General features: G+C 40.0%; 1 protein-coding gene across 1 annotated transcript; it reads right to left on the minus strand.

Moving 5' to 3' along the window:
• Positions 1-1,609: 1,609 nt before the first annotated feature.
• LOC106923834 (protein Wnt-7a) lies at positions 1,610-10,740 on the minus strand. Its single transcript, XM_014997146.2, has 4 exons — positions 10,122-10,740; positions 9,462-9,688; positions 6,292-6,563; positions 1,610-3,252 (listed from the first exon to the last, which is right to left on the minus strand). Exons 1-4 carry the CDS (start codon positions 10,190-10,192, stop codon positions 2,770-2,772), a joined length of 1,053 nt encoding a protein of 350 aa, XP_014852632.1. The 5' UTR covers positions 10,193-10,740; the 3' UTR covers positions 1,610-2,769.
• Positions 10,741-10,814: the final 74 nt, after the last annotated feature.

Genomic DNA, 10,814 nt, shown 5'->3' on the forward strand with positions numbered 1-10,814 from the left:
ATCACCCGACAGCTTCCACTCCCCCGCCTGAGCAAGTCATCACGGTGACACGTCTGCCCCACCGGCCTCATCAATTACGGCGGTACCCTACCATTAGAGGACAAACACTCCTCTGCTTGGACACATTCAACTGCTTCCCAGTCTGCAGGATGGGCCCTCAATTAAGCATGAATAACTTTCCCCCTCTGAAAGAACGTCTCTCTTTTGGCCCGGCACTGAACACATTGTGCTTGCCTCCTAAAAGCTGATTTAACACCATGGTGACCACATCACACCGGATAACATTTATCTTTATCTTTTAATAAATGGTGGTGCAAACCAGAACACTGCAACTATTAACCAAGTAAATTTTGTTGGTTTTTTTTTTTGACAACTAATTTTATTTTATTATATGAGGAAAATCTCTGCAGTTCCTCTCCTAAAATCATTCATGAAATAACTAAAGCTAATTGTTTTGATTTAAGATAACCATGAATTTGATTCACATTGGCTCTCATGCTTATAAGCAAAAGGAAAACTCTTAAAATGTTTTTCTATCTGCAGTATTGTCTTAGAGATTTAGTAGCATTCTAATTTGACCATACCATTATAGATTTCTCTTTAAGAACTATGGCAACAAAATTACATTCATTTTAAACTTCTGGGAAACTCTCTTAACAATAAACCATTTCTTTATTAAATGAAAAAAGGGATTTCCTCCGGAGACTTGTTTTATTCCAGAATACATTCCTAATAAACTAAGTGGAGTCCATTTTAATGGCAGCGAGAGAACAAAAAAAATGTTCTGGTTTTCTCATTTTAGCTTGTTAAATTATTAATAAATGTGTTGCTGCAGAATTTCTTAATACTTGCAATTCTATATCTTGTGAGCACAACCAGTGTGAGAGAGACCAGCCTGACTTACACAGCTTTACAGTTGAACAGAACTTCAAAGATTCTTTAAAGAGAAAATGGTTACAAAATCAACATAATGTCATTGATTTTTAGGATTCTATTAGCGATTAGCATTATAAGCAAATATAATGGGGTTAGCATTAATAAGTATTGTATTACATGGAGAATAAAAGCTGTGAGACTACCCAAAGATTTTGAACCCTTCCTAATCTAATAGTCATCAAACAGAACTGGAGCATTCACAAGGATAAGACAGAGAAACTTTGCTGTAATACCTTTAGTTTCCTGTTCTCTGTTGATGTCTTAATCTGAGTGAAATTACAGATCCAGATCCATCAAGTACCTTTTCGTTTCCTCTGATTTTGTTTTAAAACGCCTCACTAGTTGCGTTTCCACTATAAATGTACACAAATCTTTGTCAATATTCTGCTAATGTCGAAAAGACTCAATTTCGCAATTGCTATGTTCTGCACTAAAGCCTGTTGTAGTCAGTGAGGCCTTGTTGTAGCAGAGACATTTACTGTGTTCACTAGTTGGAAACGTATCTAATTTTTAGTTACTGACCCAGCAATCAATGATCAGGGCAAATCAAGTGTAATGTCGTCAGACTCCAGTTATGCTAGTCATTCCTGTCATTCCAGCGTATTTCTCATCAATCATTTCTCTTTGGCAATATTTAAGTGTTGTGTGATGAGTCAATAATGAAAATATGATCTTGTTAGCGTAGTTCTGTTCCTGTATTCCATCAGTAGTAGTTGTGAAATGCAGTAAACAAAGGTTTGAACACAGACGGATATAGACAGCCTCTATCTCGTACAATATACAACAAGCGATGGCCGTGACAGCCAACTGACATATATCAGCTTTTTTTTCACATGGGCTTTATAGACAGATCTCATTGTCCACATCTGACAATGAGTAGGAACAATAAGATATAAATAAAACATTCATATAAAAATAGTCCTTTACAAATATATACTCTATTAACTATCATTTACCAAACGTGGAAAATGTGCCCTTGTTTTTGATCAGCAAATAAGTCCAGTAGAACCAGGTCAAAGTCAAGACAATAAGTACAGTATACAGACTTTTACCTCAACAAGTGGGATTTTCTAGACTAGCAGCAACAGAAGAAGGAAAAAAAAACTCACAAAAGGTAGATAGGTCAATGTGAGCAGCCTACAGTCGTTCCAGTAGGAACAACACTATGCTACAATATGACTCAAATCCAGTGTGTTAACTGTAGACATGTTTGATTGCTTCAACAAACTAAAAAACTGTTGATTTTTAGTTATTGTTTTTATCCATACAGGACAAGATCAGTAGTTTTTTTTTTTTTATAGAATAAATTAATATTAATAAGTCTCATTCTCTAAATACAGCATGTTAAATATTTCAAATGGCTATCTCTCTAATTTTGTCTGTGCACAGGGGGGGGGGTGCAAACTACAGCAGTGTGTCCTGCTCAGCACCACATCCACCTCAACTCATCCGCGTCTTGTAGAGTCCGAACAGATAAAATGTCCGTACCGGTCCATTCAGCTTAAAGTCTCGGGAGTTTTGCTTCATCGACTGAAACTGTGATCCGTTTTCCAGGTTACAGTCGGTCCGTTTCCAGTGTTTTATCAGACAGTTGTTGTGCTGCGTCCCGACAAAGACTCCAAGAAGAAGGGTGAAGAACTTCTTGTGCAAAACAACCGTGGTACCCCATCTTTGGCTGGCTGCATACGCAGCACAGCAGTGCTGTAGTAGTCGTTGCTAAAACAGAAAAGACTGCAAAAGGCAGACTTTAAACAGAAAGTAGACTGTGAAAACTTACAGAAACACACACTCACATCTCCACGCACACAGACACACACCCTCCAATAAATATTCTCATTTGCATGTGTACACCTCTGTCCTTTCGCTGCAGGTGTTGCATTTAACGTAGCAGCACCAGAGGAACTTGCAGTTGCACTGCCAGACCCGGGAGTACTGGTGTGTGTTGTATCCCCTTCCGCAGCACATCAGGTCGCAGCCGCTGATGTGTTGCATCATTGTCTTGTTGCACACCCTCCCCTGTGTCCCCAGGCTTCCCGTCACCGGGTCCGCCTCACAGTAATTCGGCGACTTGTCTATGTACACCAGGTCCGTGTCCAGTGGCTTTCGGTAGGAATAAGGCTTCTTGATTTTCAGGAATTTTGGACGCTTGTTGCGGCTTGCTTTGACTGGTTCCACGTGCACAGCGTGGGCATATTTCTCCTTGAGAATGTAGCCGAGCTCGCGGAACTTGGGAAGTGTAGTCCAGCAGGTTTTGGTTGTGCAGGAGCCTGAGACACCGTGGCACTTACATTCCAGCCGCATATTCTTCTCCAGAATCTAGACGCAGAAAGAAAACAAGGTGAAACACTGAGAACTGGTGAGAGCAAAGGATTTTTAACAAGTTCTGCTATATTCCAATGCAACGCACAGGGCTTAAAGTCAAACTTAATGTCCTAAAGACAAGATTGCAACTGCTGAAACTGACTCAATGTGACTTAAAAATGTACAATGGCAGATTAACTACAGCCCCACCACAATGCAGCATGATACCAAATACACAGAAGCCAAAATAATGTATCAGATTTCATACCCTGTGTATGTAGTTACCACACACAACCCACAAAAGTCAAGAGTGACTGTACAAGGCGCCGAGTGACTAGGATTACTGCTAAATCCCGAGCTGATGACAATGAGAAGTGCCACTGCAGTTTTCTTTAGCAGCAAGGTCAATCACAACTTCCTTTTTTTTTTTTCTTAAAATGCTGTATATTCAGTACATAATTCTGTTTCCCAAAGACCTTTGCAGGAAACTTATGACTGTATTCTTGGCAAACAAAGCTGCAATAGTAAATGCTAAACACAACAGTGTTAAGAAGAACTTTTTCCTTGGTGAGCCCCTTCATGAAAACCTTGGCTGTAACTCCTTTAACCATCAGTTGTCCTGAAGCTAACACTTGTGACAGCTATTGTCTACCCGTCTTCCACTCGGGAGCTGAGAACGTTGCTCCCGCTCGGTGTCACCGCTTTTGATTAGGATAAATAAAGGAGTTGGTGGGTGGGTAGGCCGTCAAAACAGAGGGTCTTTTTACTAGCAGAACGGAAGGAGAAAAAGAAAAGTGGCTCGAGGACTGAATCCACAAGTACAATCTTTTCCTTGGGAGGCAATTTAGCTTTCCAGATAAGCCAATTTGAATTCAAGGTGCAAAAACATGCATGGTCTACTTTGTACAAGCAGGCGTGAGGAGACTTTTCAGCCACTGCTTTGGACGTGTTGGTTGTGTGAAGTAGGTCTTTTTGGCAGAGGCGGCAAGAGAAAGGATATCTGTTAACTTTGGTCAATGCTGCCTCTAACCCTGACTTTGGCACATTATTCCACTCAGTGTCTAGCTTTCAGACCCACTGGAGTCTCTTTGTCACTCTGCAGTGTTCTGCAACCATGCATGCAAGAAAAACACGAATGAAAACAATCAGGCGAGCTTTCCTCCTTGGTATTTTATCATATTAGTCTTGTTCCTCGTTAAGTTTTTATGGCGTAATCTCCAGCGTTTTGTTGCTTTTGATGCTTTCCGCTGTGAATAACGGTTGATTGTATCTCCTTTGGAGCTAAACATGATCGGTTTACAGTACATAATAAAATTTTTGTTTAACGTCACAATCTAGATCAGGAAGACACACTCAGTCTTGTAAACTGACTTGTTATAAAGATAGAGTTTATCTATTTTAAAGTAACTGCAATCCTTCAAACAACAACAACAACAACAAAAAAACCCAGATCCATCACCAATGACAATCAAGCCAAAAAGTAAACACCCCCAAGGTGCGTGTGGAGACACATTTTACCTGATGTGGGTTTGTGAGATTAGCAAAACTGTTGGTTGCAGATTGTCATAACTGTAACTGAAGACTGTCTTAGTGGTGTAAAACATGGGGCGGGAGGGGAGACAGAGTTAATGCCTTTTCGTACAGTGTCGGTCTGTTTTCAGCGCATGGATCTTGGCTGTAATCAAACCCTGCCACTTAGACAGTTCGTCCTCTAAAAGCAGCTCTTTATTCCACTTCTTGTTTAAGCTTGGTTCCCTCTGCATGGGTCTTTGACAAGCCAAGAAATGGTAGAGACAATTAGCACTTCCTGAGATCAGTCTCAAACTACTTATCAATGGTTTTAGCACCACAACTTCAAATATATATATTTTTAAACGTATGTTCTTCTGTCGATATTGACAGTGACGTTCCAATCAAAAATGCTCTAATACTTACACTGCAGTGGCAGGTAATGAAGAAGACCTCTACATCAAATATTAATTCAATAGAAGATCATGACCATGGCTAAAGAGGTGCTACACTAAAATCATCCTATTGTAAAACACTGTTCACCATTTTCTTTTAATATTTAACTTCTTATACTTACATTTGAGGTTTAAGGGAAAACGGAGTTGTGTCACTGATTCTAAAAATCACCGGATATCTATTTCACACATGTAGGCCACATATAAAGTTTTTTTTAAAAATCAAAAGAAAAACAAAATAATTTTACCCTACGTTTATCTGTGCCTTTCTGTAAAAAAATATCTTAAGTTTCCATATAATGTTTATTGGGACCAAATCCAGAATAAACGTGATCAAATGTTCAATATTGCCCATATAAAAGTGGTTCCAACCTTGCTGTGCTTTTTTGCATGCAAAGCATCAGAAAGTCCTGTATTAAACCTCGATGTTGTCTCCTGACATCTGCGCACTACTTTATAAAAATCAATTTTTTTTTCTTCTTACAAAAACTTGGGTGCCAACTACATTACTTTCTTTTTCAAACTGACATCTTTTCACCATTCTTAACAGAAATATATGCCTACATAGCTGGGTGAATCAAAAGTGCTGTAGTAAATGCTAAGCCAGTAGGTGGCAATGCCAAGTTAACAATAACTACATAAAAATTTCCAATAACATTCTGAGCACAGCTAAAGTAGCGTTGGGATATAGATTCCCTGAAACCAGTGTAGCAAATTTTCATACCCTTTGCTCCTGGTCATTAGGTCATTCAGCTAACATTTGGTGTTTGACGTAAACAGAATCAGGACACTGTTGTGGGAGTTTCTCACATAAAAAGCAACAGTGTACATGTAGAAATTAAGCTTCTGAGTTATTGTTTTGAAATCCAGCCCACGACTGGACACCACAATGGTTTTTTTTAAAAAACGTAACTTTTAGAAAATTTTCTAAAATCCCCCACACACACAAATAATGGTGCAAATATGCAAATAGAGCGTAAAATCTTGTTACCAAAATATCCATGTTAAGCTGGAAAGGTCTTATTATAGATAGGTGTGTTAGCGTATATTTTCTTTGAATTGGGATAGAGTACATCTTCTTGCCCCTTACCTTGCGTCCCACCTCATTATTATGGAGGTTCATTAGCGTTCTTGCGTTCTGCTTGACCTCCCTCGCATCTATGAAAACTTTGGAGAAGCCTAATCCGTAGCGGATGTCTGCTGAGCACCCTCCCCACTTCCATCCTTGGTCCTTGCTGTAGAAACCCTGCTTTTCCTTGTCACAGCTGCAGTCACTCAGGTTGCCCTGCGTACAAGCGGCTGTGATGGCGTGGGCCACCCCGGCAGCAATGATTGCGTAGGTGAATGCCGCTTCTTTGCTACCTGGGGGGAGCAGAAAAGAAGGTGATCAATAACACTGTCTGTGAAATATTGAAGTGATTGGTGTATCTCCTTCAGCTAAAGTGAATACAATAAACAGGTAAAGAGGGAGGTCAATTATTAACCAGTTGTATGCTTACATCACAGCCTTGCTGACATATCACTCAAGAGCTGCAGTGTTTTGAAACCTAACCTGGAAACTGTCCTGCCCATGAACCAAAATGTCTGCTAGCGGTATAGTCAACAAAGCTGCATGAATAAGAGGGTTGTCGACAAGGAAGGGCTATTGATCCTCTTGGAAGCCGCTACATTGTGTGTACACTCCCAAGATAGGGATGTCAGAATCTTCACCCTGCTGTTATCTGTCCCCAATTCCAGCTAACAAATCATTTACACATACGGAAATATTGGCAAAATAAGTAAAGGTTTGACAGAAGGTCTGGTAGAAGTACAGACAGGGTTGGCAGAAAGATTTTCAATATCTCAGTAATGAGCCAAGAGAAAAGTAATTATGGTCTCAAAGAATCATAAAATCCCCTCTCATAAGCAAAGCCATCTTAAAACACCCTGTGATGGAATAAAAGTGTTTATTGTTAAACACAATAAGCAAGAAGAGTGTTTTACTTTTAAATTTCCAATCCGCGATTTATCAAAATGCAAACAGGAAACTGCTGATTACGACATCCATCATATCTATGTGTAAATAAACTCCTCTTGTCACTATTTGCTCTAAACAAACATCATACTTTCTTTGTGCTTCCTCCTGCCACACCGTTCACTATGTGAAGCTGCCATGTTTTTTGATAAACATCTTGGATGTGTGCCCTTGCCATTGAAAGAAAGGAGAAAAAACTAATATTGAGGCATTAATTATGTGGACGTTTTTATGGACTCGATGGGCGAGGAGCCAAAAAAGAAGGTGTGTCAGTGCAGACTGCGCCGTTGTTAATTCTTTCCCCTTCAGTCGCGAGTGCACGGGTTCACCGCAAAAGATGGAGTGAATGAGAGATGGAAGATCTAAGATCCAAGGCCTGTACAGTCTGTGAAATATTGTCACCTGTACAGTCACCTGTACACCTGTAGTCACCTGTACGACCTCCTACAGGAGGACGTACAGGTGATGAACTTCTGATGAACTATCTGTGATGAACTTCTGAACTAACACAGCTTAGTGTAGGCCCAATTAACCCCTTCCCCTACTCCATGTTTATCCCCATTTTGTCTCTTCCCACTTCCATTTTGTAACTGTATGCAAACCAATGGTATCTTTGGTTACCACTGTGATTAATAATTTTCATTAAAAAGTTCAAATCTCAAGTTTAATTTCATCCATCTTATCAGTTATCTGTTCCTGCTTATCTGTGCAGAAGCCTAAAATACTTGTAAGTGACCTCCTGCTGGTAGGTGCAATGCGTGAAGTCATATAACTGCATTTTGTTTTTACAGTGGACTATGATTAGAACGTACAAAATCATCTGAAATCATTGGTTAAAGGTACCTAGGTACAGCCTTGGTACTAAAGATCCAACAGAAGATGCCACCATTTAAAAATTCTAAGTACAAAAAGAGCAAAACCTTTAGTACAACTAAAAGTTGTTGTTTTTTTTTTTCATTTTAGGCCAAAAAATAAGTCAAATGTAAGGTTTTCCACCATTATGCCACTTTGCTGATCTCTCCTTTTGCTTTGGGAGCAATTGCAAACAGCCTAGCTCCCCTTCGTCTGGGCATCAACAATACCACCTATTTAAAACTATTCACTACCTATGCTAATCTGACCAGTGAAACCAATCTATTTGGTATGGCTGTCCAAACCAAGGACTACAAGGAAAATAAAAACTCCAGATTGGCTAAAAAGACCCTCCATTCATAAAGCAGATTGTCAAACAGCACTGTTTCATTTCAAAAGAATACAGAGATAATCCTCTTTTTGCAACAGCAGAAGGCAACAATGCCTCAAACAGCTGGTCCAAGCTGCCACCTATTGTATCTAGGATATTTTTATTTAAATATATTCATCTGAGGTGGAAGGAGAAACATTTCTAGTGTATATTTCGGTACTTTCTAAAACAGTTTTACAAAACCACCTGAGGTAACTAAACTTCTTCCTCTTCCTGGCATTATTTCAATTGCAATTTCCCTGAAAAGCTTTCCTTAAACGTGACAAAACTCCAGCTGTAATTTCCTCATCCCCTTCGAGTTTGTCCATCTCAGCAGCAGGAATACTGACTTGAAATAATTTCTATCTCTTATTTAGCACTTGCTTTGCTCTGAGTTGTTGCTCGGTGTAATTTATACCCGTGGTAAGCTCTACATCCTTACAGTGAGAGCCACGGCACCCATCACCAGACGGGATAAAGACCAGGGAAAATGTGCCTCTAGAGACTTTGACTGGATGAAAAGAAAGGTTGCCAACATTCTGAAGAGCTTTGTTCCAACACTGGCTTCACAATACCTTTTATACATGTTCAGAAAGTCCCTCCTCGGAGAAAAATAAAGGGCAACTAGGCCTGGTGTAAACAACACTGACTCCTAAGGGATGCTTACAGGTGCAATAGCTATTTGTGTTATTCATAACAAGAAAAGTTTGAAGAGCAAATTATCAACTGGAGAAACACCATCTAGCGTATATGAAAAGCGATGCCTATCCAGCTCAAACAATTTCTGTTTTATCAAGGGAAAAACATCGATCATTTTATGAGTCAGTCCAAATTTTAAAGTTCACTTCTGTCTTTTTTTTTTTTTTTTATCAAATATTGCTCACTTTTATAGTGGAAGTGATAACAGAGCAAAAGGTTAAGAAGAATGGGATTAATCATAAATGACCCCTAAAACGAGCTCACAATCATCAAGTGTATACATGTTTTAATATTTAATAACAAACGTCAACAGACAGCAACATACCCACTTTCAACTCTTTTCCGAAGACAGTCCTCTCTCCAAGAGCAGAGCAGTTCCAGCGCCCGTTTTTGAACTGAAATTGACACTCGTTGATGCCCATTTGTGCTCCCTCTCCGATGACGATAATGGCATCGGGGCGACTCTGGCAGATAATCCGTTGTCTGGGAGCCAAACCAGGGATCTTGTTACAGATTATACTCGCACCAAGGGCCACCACCGACGAAAATCCACTGCGAATAATAATTTAACAAAAAAAACACACAAAAAAAACAAACAAACAAACAAAAAAGGACAGAACTGAGACTCTGCTCGAATCATGTATTATTACAAAAAATATGAACATACCCAACCCATGAAACAGGTAAATCGTATTAAAAGTTCTTGTTTAGGTATTTTAGTTACATTATGTAGCCTAGTTCCAGGAGCTCTTTTTTTTTTTTTTTTTTTTTTTTGCATAATTTACAGGTAGGCTTTTGTAAAGTAAAAGCGCCCGCTTCTATAATAATGGTATTCATTAATCAGCTACCTGTTTTGGAGAAAATAAAGACCTAAGTGTTATGTGTTTTAACCCCTTGAAAGCTGCTATTATTCCTGTTAAAAGTCTTATCTTTCTGGGACATTGTTCTTCATTTGCTGATCAGAAACTGAATAAACGCTCCTTACCCAATTTTGAGGTAAACAATCCCTAAACAAAGCAAAACTCTTAAAATCCAACGTCGTGTTCTCCGGCTCATTGCGGCCCAGCTTTCAGTTTCATGCACGGATCTGCAGAGCTGATTTTAATAAAGCGCCTCGCTCCTGTTCTCCGCTCGACCACAGCTCAGGTAACTCCAGGGGGAAGTCCAAAACCACGAAAAGCATCAAAAATTGAAGAAGCCCGAAGGACTTTTTACAAACCGAGCGGGACAGCATCCAAACTCCCCTGGCGAGGCCCCCTCTGGATTGGCCCTCTTGTCATTGCGAGGGTGTCACAGGTAGCCCTTGGGGGTGAGCAAGTGCGATTATCTCTTTCTCACAGTTCCTCTGCTACCCGCAGGTCTTGGTTATATATCTGCCTCATCTATCTGGGGCGTGTTCACAGGAGACAAGGGGCCCTTGCTGAAGAATCCCGCCAGGGGTGACTCTCAACACACACACACACACACACACACACGTACAGTCTCTCCTGCTCTCCCTATGTTTTGTACTTTCGCACACTCCTCTGCTGAGAAATCACCTTGACTGATTGGAACTGCAATTAATTCGGCTTATTCTGAGTCAGCGTGTCATGCGCATGTGTTTGTTTCACCGCAGCTAACAAAATGTTTCCACACCTGCCAAGAAGCACAAAGCAAAAGCCAGGAATAATCACGGCTT

Source organism: Poecilia mexicana, unplaced genomic scaffold (genome assembly GCF_051168715.1).
Source record: "Poecilia mexicana isolate PSO_F unplaced genomic scaffold, ASM5116871v1 scaffold_7, whole genome shotgun sequence".
Lineage (NCBI taxonomy): Eukaryota > Metazoa > Chordata > Actinopteri > Cyprinodontiformes > Poeciliidae > Poecilia > Poecilia mexicana.

Bases quoted from the DNA above. Each gene is read 5' to 3' on its own strand.
- LOC106923834 (XM_014997146.2), bottom strand. From the start codon at position 10,192: ATGAGCCGGAGAACACGACGTTGGATTTTAAGAGTTTTGCTTTGTTTA. The intron at 9,689-10,121 runs GTAAGGAGCGTT...TATTATTCGCAG, and splicing joins ATTGTTTACCTCAAAATTGG to TGGATTTTCGTCGGTGGTGG. The intron at 6,564-9,461 runs GTATGTTGCTGT...TGCTCCCCCCAG, and splicing joins CGGAAAAGAGTTGAAAGTGG to GTAGCAAAGAAGCGGCATTC.